Genomic DNA, 17,288 nt, shown 5'->3' on the forward strand with positions numbered 1-17,288 from the left:
TTGATTGAACATAATGGTCACCACATACAGCCGCTGACTGCTCCGTCAGTTTCAGCTTCTCTGTGTCCGAGGCCACACTGGACACATCTAGCCGGGCAATCTTGCTCTCTTTGGTGCTGCTCTCCCCCACTTCGTTCTCTGATGAGGCCACCTGTTCCACCATCTCTGTGCTGGGGGGGCTCGCTGCTTCAGCAGGCTGTACCACTGTGTCTATGCTGGCGGGGGTCACTGTTTCAGCAGGCTGTACCACCATCTCCGTGCTGGGGGGGCTCGCTGCTTCAGCAGGCTGTACCACCATCTCCGTGCTGGGGGGGCTCGCTGCTTCAGCAGGCCGTACCACTGCCTCTATGCTGGCGGGGGTCACTGTTTCGACAGGCTCTACCACTGTCTCTGTGCTGGTGGGGGTCACTGTTTCGACAGACTGTACCACTGTCTCTGTGCTGGGGGGGCTTGTTGTTTCGACAGGCTGTACCACCATCTCCGTGCTGGCGGGGGTCACTGTTTCAGTAGGCTGTACCACTGTCTCTGTGCTGGGGGTGCTCGCTGTTTCGGCAGACTGTTCCACTGTCTCTGTGCTGAGGGGGCTTGGCATTTCGGCAGGCTGTACCACTGCCTCTGTACTGGACGGGGTCACTGTTTCGACAGGATGTTCCACTGTCTCCGTACTTGAGGGGGGCACCGTTTCAATAGGTTGTACCACTGTCTCTGTACTGGGGGGATTTGCGGTTTCAACAGGCTGTTCCCCTTCCTTGGTACTGTGAAAATCCTCTAGTTCAGAGGCCTGTTCCACAGCACTTATGCAGGGCGGGTCTGCAGTTTCTGTGGCTTGTTCCACTCCTTCAGTGCCAGGGGAGTCAGCGGAGTCACTGGACTGTTCCACTGTCTCAGTGCTGGGGGGGTCTGTGGCTTCAGCAGGCTGTGCCACTGTGTCTGTGCTGGGGGACTCCACCGTCTCAGGGGATTCTACAGGATGGTCAGTCTCCTTCAGTGCCACAGGCTCCACCTCTTCATCACAAGGCTTTCCAGTAGCAACGTTGCTTTGGTCATCTTCCTCATCCTCTCGTATGGTCGTAGCGGCAGACACAAAGGAGGCATCTTCCAGGCTGTCATCCCTGGCCTTGGTGGGAGGAATGGCCTCTCTCGCACCTTCCTCGCCAAGATCCTCTCCCTTTGACTGGGTCTCGCTGCTCTCCACATCGGCAGAAGTGTCTGGCACAGTTTCAGCCACCTGGTCCTTCACAGGTTCAGATGACCCAACATCTGCTGTAACTGCTGCTTCACTGTCATTGGTCACAGCTTCAACCTTCTCATCCACAGCTTCAATCTGCTCATTGGTCACAGCTTCTACCTTGTCAATGACAGCTTCACTTTCCACACTGGTTACAGCTTCTACCTGCCCAACCACAGCTTCACTCTGCTCATTGGTCACAGCTTCAACCTTCTCATCCACAGCTTCAATCTGCTCATTGGTCACAGCTTCTACCTTGTCAGTGACAGCTTCACTTTCCACACTGGTTACAGCTTCTACCTGCTCAACCACAGCTTCAATCTGTTCATTGGTCACAGCTTCTACCTTGTCAGTGACAGCTTCACTTTCCACACTGGACACAGCTTCTACCTTCTCAACTTGACTTTCCACACTGGACACAGCTTCTACCTTCTCAACTTGACTTTCCACACTGGACACAGCTTCTACCTTCTCAACTTGACTTTCCACACTGGACACAGCTTCTACCTTCTCGATCACAGCATCTTCCTCCTTCTCTCCAGTGCCTCCTGCCTTTTCCGCTGTCGTCATCTCCTCTTTGGTGCCGTCTGTAACGTCTCTCAGGGACTCAGCCGAGGCCGCGGTCGGCGTATCCTGCTCGGCTCCATCTTTGCGCTCGTCTGTGGCAGCTTGCTCTGCGAGATTCCCAGAATCCACAGTCGAGTCCTGGGACCCCAAACCTCCCTGGTCCTGGTTGGGCTTCTCCTCCTCGGGGGCTCTGCTGAAGATGTCCGAAACGGAGACCGCAGTTTCTGCCGGGGAGCCTTCTCCAGAGCCTGCGGCGGCGGTCGCTCCAGCCTCCACAGTCTGCGCGATCACGGTCGACGGGGCCCTCCCCTCCACTCCCCGCAGGCTGCCGGAGCGAGTGAACGCCTCCGCCTCGCTGCTTGCCCCGGAGACGGTTCTGATCCGGCCTTGCCCCTCCGATCCCAGCCTCTGGTACTCCCTGAACATACGTGCCAGGTTCTCTTTGTGCTGCTCAAAAGACACCTAAAAAAAGCCAAGAGAAACACAGCCTGGTCAATATCAGCGCCGTCATTAAGCGTTATTAGGCCCGTTCGACAAACGTACGAAGGTCTGGTTAACGTCAGCAACGTATTTTCTCCTTTAACTTCGAAACGTCTGTACGGTTCAGACATAATCCCCAAAATCAAAAGATTTTGTTTGATGTACAAAGAGAATTCGGAGATCACAGGAGATTACGAGTAGGGAAATGGCTCTGGGAATAACGGCTGTCTGCATGACTGGACTGTTTACATTCTGCCTCACAATAATGGGCACAAGCTCCAAAACCTGCCCAGCCATACAGAGCGGTGGATCAGGCGAGGTGCCCCCTCGGCAAGACTTTGGATGGAAGCCACAATAGAAATATAAGGGAATATGATTATTGCAGATGCACTGCACTCCATCAAGCTTGGGCAGAGACGCATTTTGCGGTTTCACCGGACATTAACTAAAAGTCTATGTTTTCAGTTGCCATTAGAAACAGCTATAACAAATGTTTGCTTGCCTTAGGATTCAGTCGAACAAATGTCTCGGCAGCACTCGTTTACAGAGCTACATCAATCTAATTAGCTTTGAATACAGGAAGTAAGAGACACCAGCGTCTGAAGCTTCACATGTTGCCCGCAGGCACTTGCATCTGGAAGAGGAAACCTGATCGTTTGCAATGAATTAGTCGCTATTGTTCTAAATGAGCTGGCAGGCCAGACAGTCAATCTTCCAGATCATTTGAGTCTTAATCTATAGTGGTTTTCGAACTGAAGAATGTTTCTAAAGACACCAGCAGTCAAAGACTTTTCTTTTAAGGTGGCCAGTCAAAGTATCAGCTGTGTAATTAATTCAAACTTAATTTGACATTCAATATTCAGCCAATCCCCCACCGGCAAGCACCCTAACTTGCATGCTATATATACAATGTGCAAAAGTTATATATAAATATAGTATAGAAATGGATATGAATATTAAACATAAAAGTAGTGGAAAAAAAATGATGAAAACAAACTTTACTTCAAACTTCCTGCATCTAGCTGTCCTGGGTACAGTGGAGCCTCAAAAAACTAAAAAATTGTGAAACGGCTTGTATAAAAAAGGAGGTAGATTCTCGTTTCCTCTTGTGCATGCACAGAATCAAATGGAAACAAAATGGCGGGAGGTCCCTCACTGTGGAATCTGTGTTCAGTTTCAGCGACACGCATGAATACACACCAACCACTAATGACCCAATCATTCAGGAAAAGGACACTGTTAATACCCAGCACTGAGCAGGGTATACGCATGGATGATAAGCCGATGTGCTCTGTACTGTTTTTTTACAACACACACCAGCACGCAAGGAAAAGGGTTTGCAAAAGTATGAAAGAGTATGTACTCTAAGATGTACTGTATATAAACATGCGAGAAGTTAAAATAGTAACGTATAAATAATTACAATATACTGTATTACTTGAGTTTATCATCTTCTCCCTACATAAACTCTACTGAGATACAAAATGTTTTATTCAACCTTTTATCCATTATTATTTATATTAATATTATTATTACTTTAATGAAATGAAATATAACCAGAACAATAACAGTGCAGCTTTGGGTTAAAAACATGGTGTAGTACAAGTGTCGTTTCAGATGCCCTTTTGAGGGTAGGCTTGGAGATCAGAGCAGACCACACTCAATATTCTGCTCCATGCCTCCAAGGACAGCTATCGCTACACACATGGAGTATAGCCTGGGGTAATTGCAGCCTTAAGGTACAGTGAAAAAACCGAGAGGTTCTAAAATGGCAGAGCAATTGAATTTGTGATGTCCCGGCTACTCCTATACAAGCAAGAATTTAAACCACTTAAGCCATTATTTATGCTGCTAAATTTCTAGCATCATGTTTTTATAGTTATATGCATCTACTATAGATACTATAGATTAAAGCTCCCCCTGAATGTCAAACAGAAATGAGATCAACTGGTGTTCAGAGCCCCGCCCAAATCCCTCTCAGCGAATTACAATCACAGGGGCCTTGTGTGGGAGGAGCCACCATGGTCCAGGAAGGTCACGTCTGCCCAGGACTGACGCACAGCCGATCAATAGGTAAAGCGAAACCACAAAACAAACGAGTGGGAGAAGAAGTCAGGTGCAACTCTAACTGTATTTACCCAACCAAAAACCAAAAAGAAGAAAACAAAAATCAATGCAGGCCACGGGGTGCGTGCAGAGCGTCTGTGTTTTCCTCCTGAAACTTTTCCTTTTTTTGTTGCAGCAGTAGTGCTCCTATAGTAGTTGTTCAGACAGACTGATGAAATAACCTGACAGCTGAGTCTACTGAAGTTCTGAACACGAGTGGAGCTGTAGAAGAACAGGGAGCACGGTGCGGTTCAGACCAGCAGGGGTAACCGTGTTGGAGAAGGGAGGGGAAGCTTCCCACCACAGACTCGACCTGGAACGGTTTGATGAACCAAAGTCTCACGCCGAGGTTAGGTGGTTCACCTCAGTTGCCCCAGAAACATACGGCTCTACAAACAGGCCCAAGGCTAAGGTAGGGCAGTAACCACAAGATGAAAAAGAAGGTGTTCGACGAAGGGGTCTACTAAGCAGATCAGACCATGTAAAGGCCGAAAGGCTACATAGGAATGTGAAATGTCGTACATGTTAAAAATGTAAGATGCCTCTGTGTGTTTCCTTATGGCCAAAGTTAAGGAAACAGTGGTGTAATGGTCCTACTCTCTGAAGGGCGGTCTCTAAAGTTTCGGGCCAATCAGTGAGCTGCATCACCCTATAAACTGCCCTTGAGTTCCCCACCTCTCAGTGGAGGAATCTTCAATCAACAGTACACTTTATAAACCTCACCATTGCAGCAATATATAGCAAATGTACAGCTTTAAAATCCCCTCTAGTGAAAGCGTCAGAAATGAGCATAAAGTGCAAATGGCATAGTAAAATGCATTGGGGTTTTGTTTGACACCCATTTCTACATATGCATACTTTCGCTATCTGGCTAGTATATGAAAATATGCTCCCTAGAATTTTCTGTTGTATTACATACCATTTCTGCATTTATATTGTTGTTTCTTGAGCAATATTGCATGCACTATTCTACGTGTTATCTGGGAAATGAATACTTGTTCGGTTACTGTCTACCACAATGCCAATGCAAAAGCCTTTGGTGTTATGAAATGAGTTTGCTTTTAGTGGCTGTGTTCCAGAAAACCTCTCAACAAAAGCAGTAGAGAACTATTAAGACTATTATTCTTCCTTATTCTGCACGAACATAATTAGCAACAATTGTTTCATAGAGAGTCAAGCCGCTTCTAGGAGTCCAGCTGATCTTGCACCACCTCACACTGTGTCTGTGTGTCTGTGTGTCAGTGCGTGTGCGTGTGTGTGTGTGTGTGTGTGTGTGTGTGCGTGCCCCTGTGTGCGTGCGTTTTATCGTGTGCTATTTTTTGTGCTTTTCATATATATATTTTGCTCTGCTTCTACAACAAATATGTGTTTGCACCATACTCTAGCCACTTGACTGCAGCTTTTAAGAGCATTTCAGATGTACACTACAGCAACAGTTGGAGGGAAGCAGAGAAACCTGGAACAAATCTGTAATATAAACTCAGCCGTTCAATTCTTTTCAGGAAGCGTTAAACATGGGTCTTTCAATCTAAAACTATAAATATTGATATACACTGAAATGTAACCAATTACGCCACTAACTGTATGTTATGTTTTGCGGGGATAATTTTGTCAATTTTGGTGAAGAAGAGAAATGGTATTTATAAATGGCCATAATGTTTCTTATTACGACCATTCTAAATTTCTAAAGTCTTTTCAGTCAATTGATTCCATTAAACTTTTGGTTTTAACTTAATAATTAGATTTGTTTCAAGTATCCAATTCATACAAATAATATCTGGACTTTGTGAATTTCCTCAGGCTTTGGACTAACTGAACCAGTGAAGTAATGCTCAAACTGATATAGAACTATTAAGAAAGATACTAGAGAGGAAGCTACAAAATATATGCTTCAATGTGGAACAGAAAATCATCATTTACACCTTCATTTGCAAGAGGTGTGCTAGCAGTGAATGTCAAAACCTACATGAGCCCTTAGTGTGCACATTTTCAGATTTTACACTCATCCCCTTCATTGTGAAATGACTATTAAAAATGTGATAGAAGACCTATATCTCCCTGCTGTACAAATACACAGAGACATGGATTCACACAAACACACGCACGCACGCACGCACACATACACAGCTGCTGGGAGAACAGAGTTACAGTGACAAACAGCCCTGGGGCTCTGAGGGTGGCAGAACATCTATCAAACCGGACAATAAAATTGCAATCGAGTTTCTCCAGCTCCTGCACAGCAGCCACATGCATCTCCACAGCCGTCACAGACGAGCCTGGGTAACACGCAGCCGGGCAAACGAAGGCAGCCGGACTAACGAAGGCAGCCGGGCTAACGAAGGCAGCCGGGCTAACGAAGGCAGCCGGGCTAACGAAGGCAGCCGGGCTAACGCACGCAGCCGGGCTAATGCAGCCAGGCTAATGCAGCCGGGCTAACGCACGCATCAGAGCTAATGCAGCCAGGCTAACGCAGTCGGACTAACGCACGCAGCCGGGCTAATGCAGCCGGGCTAACACAGCCGGGCTAATGCAGTTGGACTAACATACGCAGCCGGGCTAACGCACGCAGCCGGGCTAATGCAGCTGGGCTTATGCAGCCGGGCTAACGCACGCAGCCGGGCTAACGCAGCCAAGCTAACCCAGCGCTTTCAGACTGGCACAGGGGGACCCAAGACCAGCCTACACCCAGACCTTACAAAAATGGAAATTAAAAGTGGGAGTGGCTGAACGTTTGTCCCTTAAATGGAAACTACTCTTGATGTCCTTAAAAAAATAGCAAACAATATTCAAAAGGTCATTTCAAATTATATTGTTCAGGTCTTATTAAGGTCACACCCATTCACGTGAATATAGTTGCATACAGAGTCAGTCAAACCTATTCACATGCTGTCACATACAAATGAAATTCGCATTAACCTAATCTACAGTATACAGGCACTGTGATCAGAACGTGCCACACTATAGGTTTTTATTATTAGTTTCCATGATTACTGCAATTATTCAAAAAATAATTTCTCAAACGTTTTACTCCAATAGCAAGCTGGCACACTTCTGTGAGGTAGAAACTAGAAACTTCTTAACAGCACCAGTTAAACCATCTAAACCACAGTGAGATAAACTATTGCTGTACCAGGGCCCACAAAAAGACAATGACAATGTCTTACGATTACAATGAAATTGTAATTACAGTGGGAGCTTCCACATTGATGAAGTAATATGGTACATATACTAAACTATGATTATTAAACGATATTCTCTGCACTGATATGCAATGAAATGACAGCCATTATAGTCAGAACCTCATCAAGTGAAAACGGTCCTAGGTCTCTTTTGTTTCTCTTCACCCAGTGAAGCAGGTATTAAATAAGAGGTTCATATGGCAACAGGCAACCACTCAGCAGAGCAGTTCTGCCCCCTTGTGGCCACAAACCATCACTGCAACGATGTGTAAGCTGAAATATGCAAACTTTAAAATCCAAAACCACAGGCGAAATGACTTCACTGGAACAAATAACGTAATATAACATGAACAACTAATAGCACAACATATAAATATTGAAAATATAAATAAGCCATACAGGGGGAATTTCGTAACTGAACTGAAGTAATTAGATAATAAAATAATACATTTAATGCAAAACCATATTTTTGTATATGGTTTTTTCTACATTTTTCCTCCAATTTCATTTCCCCAACCCTTTTTCCTAAATATGCTGTGTAGTTTGCAGGGAAATGCATCTGAGTAACACTTCACTTGAACCCCTCGCCATAAGGCTGACATAAGACTGTCCTACACATGACATAGTGGCTGTCACAAGATGACACAACCGATGATGTCAGGTTATGTCAAATGATACTCAACTCCATGTCCTGCGATCCGCAGTGTCTGCAGGCACTACACCACCTAATTTCACAAATATGTGTATTATCTGAACCGAGCAGGTAAAATAATAGCACTGCTTTAACCTGTGAGTTTTCCAACGGTAGCAGTGTTGTGTTGTGTTGTGTGCTGGGTGCGTCTCACCTTGGAGTGGGTGATGGACAGCGTGTCCACCCACACACGCCAGCCCCCCCACTCGTGCTTGATGGCGTGGTAGAGCAGGATGCGGAAGATGGCGTACACCATCTCCGTGATCTTCTGCTCCTCGCTGCTCCTCGGGCTGATGTAGGACAGGGACAGCATCCACTCCTGCCACACGGAGCACTGCAGCAGACTCCTGTTCATACAGACACACACACACACACGTATGTACACACATACACACACACACACACATGTACGCACACACACACACATGTACGCACACACACACACACACACACACACACATGTACGCACACACACATGTACGCACACACACACACACACATACATACACACACACACACACACACACACATACACACACACACATGTACAGACAAATACACACACACACACACACACACACATGTATGTACACACACACACACACACACATATACACACACACATGTACAGACAAATACACACACACACACACACACACACACACGCACATGTATGTACACACATGTACAGACAAACACACACACACACATACATGTATGTACACACATGTACAGACAAATACACACACACACACACACACACACACACACACACACACGCACATGTATGTACACACATGTACAGACAAATACACACACACACACACACACACACACACACACAAGCACAAATACGCACATGGAGAGAGAGCCATGACACACATACAGAAACACAGCTGTACATATTACAATTTTTTATTTGAGTTAATAATATAACAAAGAGCCCCGAGATATCTTACACACCGTTCATAAAAATCCATCAGTTTACAGTTGTACACAAGTACCTCAAAGCCCTATGAAGAATATTCAGCATACATAATTCTCAATCAGAATGCGCATGTACACACACACACACACACACACACAGACACACACACACACACACACACACACGGCAGGTCTGTGCATGTTATTCCGGGTGAAGGGGAGAGGCAGACAGGGACAGCTGTGCTTACCTCCGGTTCTCTCGGCTGTTGTTGAACAGCTTGATCATGTCGGACAGGAAGACCTTCCGCACCTCCCCGCTCTCCGGGCTCTGCGGCGAGTTCTTCAGCAGCGCGGCGATCACCTTCAGGATCTCTGTCAAAAGCACAGCAGCAGCGTTACAGGAACTCTACAGTCATTAACACAGAATGCGTGTAACAGGAACTCTACAGTCGTTAACACAGAATGCATGTAACGGGAACTCTACAGTCATTAACACAGAATGCGTGTAACGGGAACTCTACAGGAACCAGCACAGAACCAGTGTCACAGGAACTCTACAGTCATTAACACAGAATGCGCGTAACAGGAACTCTACAGGAACCAGCACAGCACCAGTGTCACAGGAAGTCTACAGTCATTAACACGGAATGCGTGAAACAGGAACTCTACAGGAACCAGCACAGAACCAGTGTCACAGGAACTCTCCAGTAACCAGCACAGCATAAGTGTTACAGGAACTCCAGTCACCAGCACAGCACCGATGTAACATTACATCGCAATTATAACACACACATTACCATATCACTGTGTATCACCACTACAGCACACATTACTACATCACTGTACTTTACCATGAAAGCACACAAATGAACACAATGCTGCTATAGAACATGCATAATCAAAAATGATCAGCATATTCGTGCGAGCAAAGAAATACATGCTGCGCTACGATAAACTAGGATGATTCAGTACGGTTATACTGAACTGAAAAGTATTTGAAAGCTAAAAATAACTGAAAAAATAAATTAAAATTCTCTACGAGGTCTGAATCATGTCAGGTCCTTTCTCCCAGCACTGGTGTATCTCTGTGTCACACACAATTTTATTTCACGGAGAACAAACACCTGGTTACGAAAATGGTGGCTCGAAATTGAAAAAGAAAATTGTGTTTTATAATAAACACTGAGTTGTTTTCCGGAATATTCCGCAGTTTTAAACTAAAGAGACTGGGTGTTTATGCTGATTACTTCAGAGAACGTCAGTGTCCATTAGCCTGAGCTGAGCCCTCGTGTTCCCCGTCTCCATAACCCAAACCGGGGCAGTCGCTCAAGCGTTCACGTTCGTGCCGGTTCTGTGCCACGGTCTCTCCAATCATGACTCACTGAGCCCAGCTGATGGAAAACCAGCACTGGGCTGGTGTTTAGCCTCTCTGTCCATTCCTCATTCGGCCGGCGTTTTCCTGAGGTAATTTAAGGGAAACAGCGTTTCCTCCTCTGCCTTACGTTTGGCCCAATGTTAAAAGCGGCAGTCAAGAGACATGGAGGGCTTCGGGAGGGGCTAAATCAAGACTCGCTATGCTGAAAGAAAAACAGACACCGCTCGACATGTGCAAAACAAAAAACAGAATGGGGAGTATGAACTCAAATGATACAAAAAGGGCTGGTTTCTCAGACACAGATTAAGATGGACTAAATTGAGTTTTGCATGGAGAATCGCCATTCAAAATTGAACTGAGTCTGAACTGACTTTCTGTATGAAACAAAGTTTTTTTAAATTAACAAGGAACAATCTGACTTCAAGTCCCCCCTCCCCCCCCCCCCCCATGTTCTTAAATATAAATTTAATTTGATGAACTAAGGTTTAACACAAAAGACTGAAGTCCACAACACATCTCACTATAGGAGATTTGGCTGTATCAGAGCCCTGCTGTTCTAACGGTGTTTCCACCCGAATAAGAGTTTCAGTTGATCCCTGAGAAATTAAAGACTCCACAGTGATGCACAAATGGGCAGGACAGTCAGCAGTTAGCCCGCCATTCAAATTTTTCTGGGAGAACGTATACAAGCAGATTCTAAGCACACTTTCAAGGTGCATTCACAGCACAATTATTTGGGACAGCATTAGAATCGGTTTGGTTACGGGTTAATTATTTGGCTCTGAGCTCTTTTCAAACTTTTATTCACACTTTTGATATGTAACATCTAAGATCTTATGGGTCTAATTCTTCCCTGCTGAAGCCTAGGAGAATTTCCACAGCTCTTTAGTCTTTGGAAAATCACACAGATTTACACGAGTCCATTTCGGCTCATTAGTGAACAGGCCAGGGAGACACACTGAACCCGAACTCCATTTTGGCTCTTTAAGATGCAGATGTGTGTGAGAGAGAGGGGCTCACTCACGTGGGTTATGAATCTTGACACTGGAATCTGGGTCAGGGTGCTGTTTGTGAATCACTTGTGTACAGATCTGCTCTGTCAGGATCTGCAGAATGAAGGGGGTCAGCTCATCAACATGTTTTACCCACAGAGAAGGAACAGAATGGCAAGGTTTGTGTATTGATATTTCAATAATTACAATAGTTTAAAAAAAAAGTAAAATAAAAAATTTTTTCTCGCACCATTAAAAACAACACTGAATCTGTAATTAAAAAAGACCAGTCCTCCAGAATCAAAAGCAGTTAAAAAAAGTTGTTTAATCACTGCTTTATAACTGCGCTAAGTAAATATTATATCTTTGCTCTGTGCTGAGCACTCCCCAGTTTGTAAAGCAGCACTGAAGCTTTCCTTTGAATATATAAAAATGAAAGGGAACTGTGCAATTAAAAGGAATGGTAATATGATAAAAAATGTATTTTGTGTATATTATTCACAAATTACAAATGTGTGTACATACTTAAACAGTGGCATAGCGTTCAGTGAAGTACAAGGTAACCTGCTTCTGTTTACTGATTAACAGTCAGGCAATTAACAATTGACCAATAGGTAAAATGGATACCAGTTTATATTCAGATATTCAGATAACAGTAGCTGATTGTTCTTTGCATGAACACATTTTTCTATCCACATTTAGGATGACATAAAATTAGGATATTTCATTAGAAGATGCTGTTGTTTAAATGCTCATAAATTAGCAAAGATTTTCCGACATTTGTTTACTAGCTTTAAACTGCTGTGAAACCGGTGTGAAACAGCTTTTATAAGTTGCACTCAACGGTGGTTCGATACACTTAACAAGAGGTTTTCAACTTTAAAATCATGCTTTCTAACACTTAAATATTTTTGACTAATTGGAGTGCCATCGTTTAACAACTTTTAAGACCTACTGTATGCTGCAGCAATTTTTAGCATGTTAAATGCAAAATGTAAAACAATAATTTAAGGTATTTAATATGTTGTACTGCAATAGTCAGAAAGAACCTTAAACTTAAACTGTCAGTTTCATAATGGAATAGAGATGCATTATTTAAATTATGCTTTTGATAATCAGTTCATTTGTGAAGAATAATGACTAAATAAAAATAAATACAAAAATGTGACCAAATGTGACTTTCAGCAAAAATAAACATTTCTGTTGTAACCTTTAGGAAATACTACCTCCAAAAACTCTATGTTGAAAACTGTTAAAAATAAATGTTCCATCAAATAAAGCAGTAATAGTAGTAAAATACATGTACAATATGTATTCCTCATTAATGTAATGCAGTAGAATACAGAAGTACAGTTCTGTAACAGTGTTTACAATGGTGTTGACTGATACATGAAAATGGGCAATTAGCTGAAGACACGTGGCTGTCGTGTAAAATGCCTGACCTCAAACAGGACGTTGTACGTGGTCATGGTGACCTGGTTCGTCTGAAGCATGAGACGCTCGGACAGCAGGGAGAAGAGGCCGTGGGTTTGCATGACCTCTGACTTCCTCCTGCAACAACACACACAAGCGTACACGCATACGCACACACACACACGCACACAAATCAGCACACAAGGTCCTCAGTTGTATTACAGTAAAGCCCGCACAGGTATTGTGGAAGGCTACAGCCCTTAGCACCGAGTTCGTTCACGGTAATCACCCCCGTCTGAGCTAAGGCTTTGAGAATGTTTTCATTCCCACAGCCTATCCTTAGGAGACCACAGTGATTAAAGCGGAGAGATTTAAAAAGATCAAATGAAAATTAGCAAACGTCCTCCGCCCTCCCAATAGGGCCTTCTCTGCCACAGCACTTTCATGTACCGACCCTAGCACCGATAAAAACAACACTTAATCTGTAATTAAAAACGACCAGTCCTCCAGAATCAAAGGCAGTTAAAAAAAGTTGTTTAATCACCACTTTATAACTGCGCTTAGTAAATATTAAATATCTCTGCTCTGTACTGAGCACTTCCCAGTTCGTAACGCAGCACTAAAGCTTTCCTTTGACTTGACACCTTGGCTTGAACACAAAGCGCAGTGGGTGGAAGGACTGTGCTCACAAATCAAAAAAATACATTCAAAATGTTACTTATTACTCACAGAGTAATTTAAAAGCCTACACTGACTTTGATTGGATACGGGCATATTCTCTCCTTGTAAGATACATTTTACTCATTGTAAAGATAAGCATATGCATCAGTAAAATTAATAGTATTCAAGAAATTCTAATTTCATTTTAATGGTGGCCTATGAATCACATACACATGGTCCTGCACTAACTCATAATGAGGAAAACCGTTAACTAGCTCCCATTCATTTCAGACTGCACCGCTCGGTCCAACAGGCTCCTGGTCAGGCGGTACTTACTTGGGCAGTAAATTCTTCATGAAGTAGCCCAGCACTTTGAGAGCCTGCACTCGAATCCCTTCACTTTTAGATGCAAGCAGCTTATACATGACTCTACAGAAAGACAAAAAGAAACAACAATAAACACCTAAAACACCACCTAAAACACTCAACACAACCTGTGATGGATTTACTCTTTCACTAGCTTTTTTATAATCACGGTTTGGCCAAAAAACATAAGAATAACTATGGTAAAGTTTGTGGGGATGTGCTGCTGTCATATAAATAATTATATTGTGTATCCCAAGTACTGTACTTGCGTTCTTTTGGTATATACTTGGGCTTGGGCATGTGATGGCAAACTTGTCAAATACACATACAATGTATAACCAGCACACTATCTGATACTGAAATTTATGCTTCTAAATGATAAACTACTTAAAGTCCCCAGCATCTTTATCAGGACTCTACAGTGCTCCCATTTTAGCACCTGAAATTTGATGTGTATGAACTGGAAAAAGTAAATTATGAGCACGTCTACTAACTGCTGTGATCGTAACATTTTTCAACTCAGGAGTATGTGTATATCCTCATCAACCTTTGACTAAAAGAGTGAACTCAACATGAATAAACCGTTCAAAACTAATAAAACCCTTCTGAAATGACTCAAGAATTATAAAGAGCTAAAAAGGTAAAAATATTTATGAAATTTCCATGCTAAGGGATCAAACGAACGCCCTCTGAAATGAAACAAAATGGCGTGTTCTTCCCCGTATGAATCATCCGTGTGAACTGCCAAGCCCAGCCATACGACCTGTGGCGGGGGCAGAAGCTCAGGTCTGAGCCGAGCTGACGTCCGCCTCCATAACCCTGAGGACGTCTGTGTTACATTACATAGCACTTTCCCTCCTGGGGGACAAAAAAATACAACGTGGGACGAAAAAAGGTGCTTTCTGTGGTGAGATACAAATCGTGCGAAAACATGGCAAACGGGGAGAAAGATAAATCTGAATTTGGGGGCGCTTGGGAGGCTTAGGTGTCGCACTACCGTGGGTATTAAACACAGTTAGGCCTCGTAAAGCGCTTTATTGCATTTTTTTGTTTTTATTAATGTGCTCTGGCCTGGGTTAACGCTGGAACTTTGCGATCTCCAGGAGGAGGGGGGGGGGGGGGAGCGTAAAAAGCGTCGCACCGTATCCCGTTGCGCTGGTCGAAGGCCTGCACCATGGGCCCCGGCTGCTCAGACATCAGAGCCACGAGCAGCTGCAGCACGTCCATGAGGTTATCGTCCTGGAAAACAAAACAAATAAATAAAGCTGCCCATACCAGTCAAAACCACAGCTAGCGATACAATAAACAATCTGTTAATGTTAACCTGAGCTAAATGAACATATTGTTAGCATTCTTAACGGAAGGTAACTGACTATGCGTTAAGCGTTGCTAATGGAAGCTAACTGACTATGCGTTAAGCGTTGCTAATGGAAGCTAACTGACCAAATAATTAGCATTGCTAATGGAAGCTAACTTACCGTACATTTCGCATTGGTAATGGACACCAACTGACCGTATGCTTAGCATCACTACATCACTACTACACCACTCCAAAATGTAAAAACCGTTCTGTGTGCCTCCAAGAACCGTATAATCATTCATTTTGATTACTGAAAATATGTGGCATGGTTGCGTGAACATTAAGGGCAAGATACAGGAAATCCATCAGCCCAATAAAGTGGCTGAAATCCTTACCACAAACCCACCACTGACTGCATGGCCTTCAAGTGGAAGTTCAATGACTTCCCGTCCATCAAAGATATAAAAATGAACACGCTGTACATATAAGGTTTCAATTTTTAATTTTAATATAACACATTAAAGAAGGAAGCACAGAGAGAATGATGGAGCACAAATCACAGCTTGATTAAGGACCCGTACTGTCTGTGTGACCGTCTATAAATTATACACTCAAAAAGAGAGCGAGAACAAGTGTGACAAGGCCTTTTGCCGAGTGATATTTCACTTTAGGATACGCGCCCTGTCTTTCCCTTCTCAGGGAAAAAGATGACAGTGTGTCACATCGTTCTTTTTCTAACCTTGGTCCATTTTTTTAATTCATCATAAAAGCCAGTTTTGAACCACAGACAGTATGAAAAAGGGCACTAGCCAAAGGTGTATGGGTAGAGCTCCACCTAGTGGTCACAGGGCTGATCAGTCACTATAGGCTGAGAATTCTATAGGTCAGAATACAATCCTCCCTAAATCATAGCTGCTTTGAATCAATCAATCAAAAAACTCATGTATTTTACAATTTTTAAATACATATAACACAGCAGTGATACATGTGAAATCACACCACAGTAAAAGCACTCAGGCTTATTTCCATTGTGGTCCTCCTAAACGCTTTCTCATAAATCGGCTTAGAGAGGAATTTTCATGGAGAAGTTAAGCTTTGCTGGAGGACATAATGGCAAAATAAACATGCATGCTGTTTATCAGTATTTCCCAGGGTTTTATACATCTTAAGAGTGCAGGACAGCTGAAAAGCCTCTTATTAAGGTGTGAAATGCGTCTCGTTTACCTCATGCATGGTGAGAAGATAGTTAAGAATACTCTGCAGCTCATCCTCCTTCACACCATGGTCCTGGAGTACAGAGGAAGTACAACAATGAGTATTCAGCATAACAGCACGCACACGCACACGCATACACACACACACACACACACACACACACACACACACACACACACATTCATACACACCATGGTCCTGGAGTACAGAGGAAGTACAACAATGAGTATTCAGCATAACAGCACGCACACGCGCGCACGTGCACACACACACACACACACACACCATGGTCCTGAAGTACTGAGGAAGTACAACAATGAGTATTCAGCGTAACAGCACGCACACGCATATACACACACACACACACACCATGGTCCTGGAGTACAGAGGAAGTACAACAATGAGTATTCAGCATAACAGCACGCACACGCGCGCACGTGCACACACACACACACACACACACCATGGTCCTGAAGTGCTGAGGAAGTACAACAATGAGTATTCAGCGTAACAGCACGCACACGCATATACACACACACACACACACACCATGGTCCTGGAGTACAGAGGAAGTAAAACACTTTGTATTCACCATAACAACACACACGTATACATACACACACACACACACACACACACACACCCACACACCATGGTCCTGGAGTACAGAGGAAGTAAAACACTTTGTATTCACCATAACAACACACACGCACGCACGCACGCACACACGCACGCACGCACGCACACACACACACACACACACACACACACACCATGGTCCTGGAATAC

General features: G+C 43.8%; 1 protein-coding gene across 3 annotated transcripts in view; it reads right to left on the reverse strand.

The window, feature by feature from the left end:
* LOC133134671 (lipopolysaccharide-responsive and beige-like anchor protein) overlaps nucleotides 1-17,288 on the reverse strand; it is a 225,990-nt gene that overhangs the window by 164,040 nt on the left and 44,662 nt on the right. For all 3 annotated transcript variants that reach the window (XM_061250938.1, XM_061250940.1, XM_061250939.1), the window contains exons 15-22: nucleotides 16,509-16,571; nucleotides 15,126-15,223; nucleotides 13,955-14,047; nucleotides 12,988-13,096; nucleotides 11,578-11,659; nucleotides 9,427-9,550; nucleotides 8,406-8,598; nucleotides 29-2,257 (exon numbers count right to left, since the gene is read on the reverse strand). In XM_061250938.1, the coding sequence (XP_061106922.1) occupies nucleotides 29-2,257; nucleotides 8,406-8,598; nucleotides 9,427-9,550; nucleotides 11,578-11,659; nucleotides 12,988-13,096; nucleotides 13,955-14,047; nucleotides 15,126-15,223; nucleotides 16,509-16,571 (2,991 nt within the window). The remainder of the gene's footprint in view (nucleotides 1-28; nucleotides 2,258-8,405; nucleotides 8,599-9,426; nucleotides 9,551-11,577; nucleotides 11,660-12,987; nucleotides 13,097-13,954; nucleotides 14,048-15,125; nucleotides 15,224-16,508; nucleotides 16,572-17,288) is intronic.

Source organism: Conger conger, chromosome 8 (assembly GCF_963514075.1).
Source record: "Conger conger chromosome 8, fConCon1.1, whole genome shotgun sequence".
NCBI classification, from domain to species: Eukaryota; Metazoa; Chordata; class Actinopteri; order Anguilliformes; family Congridae; genus Conger; species Conger conger.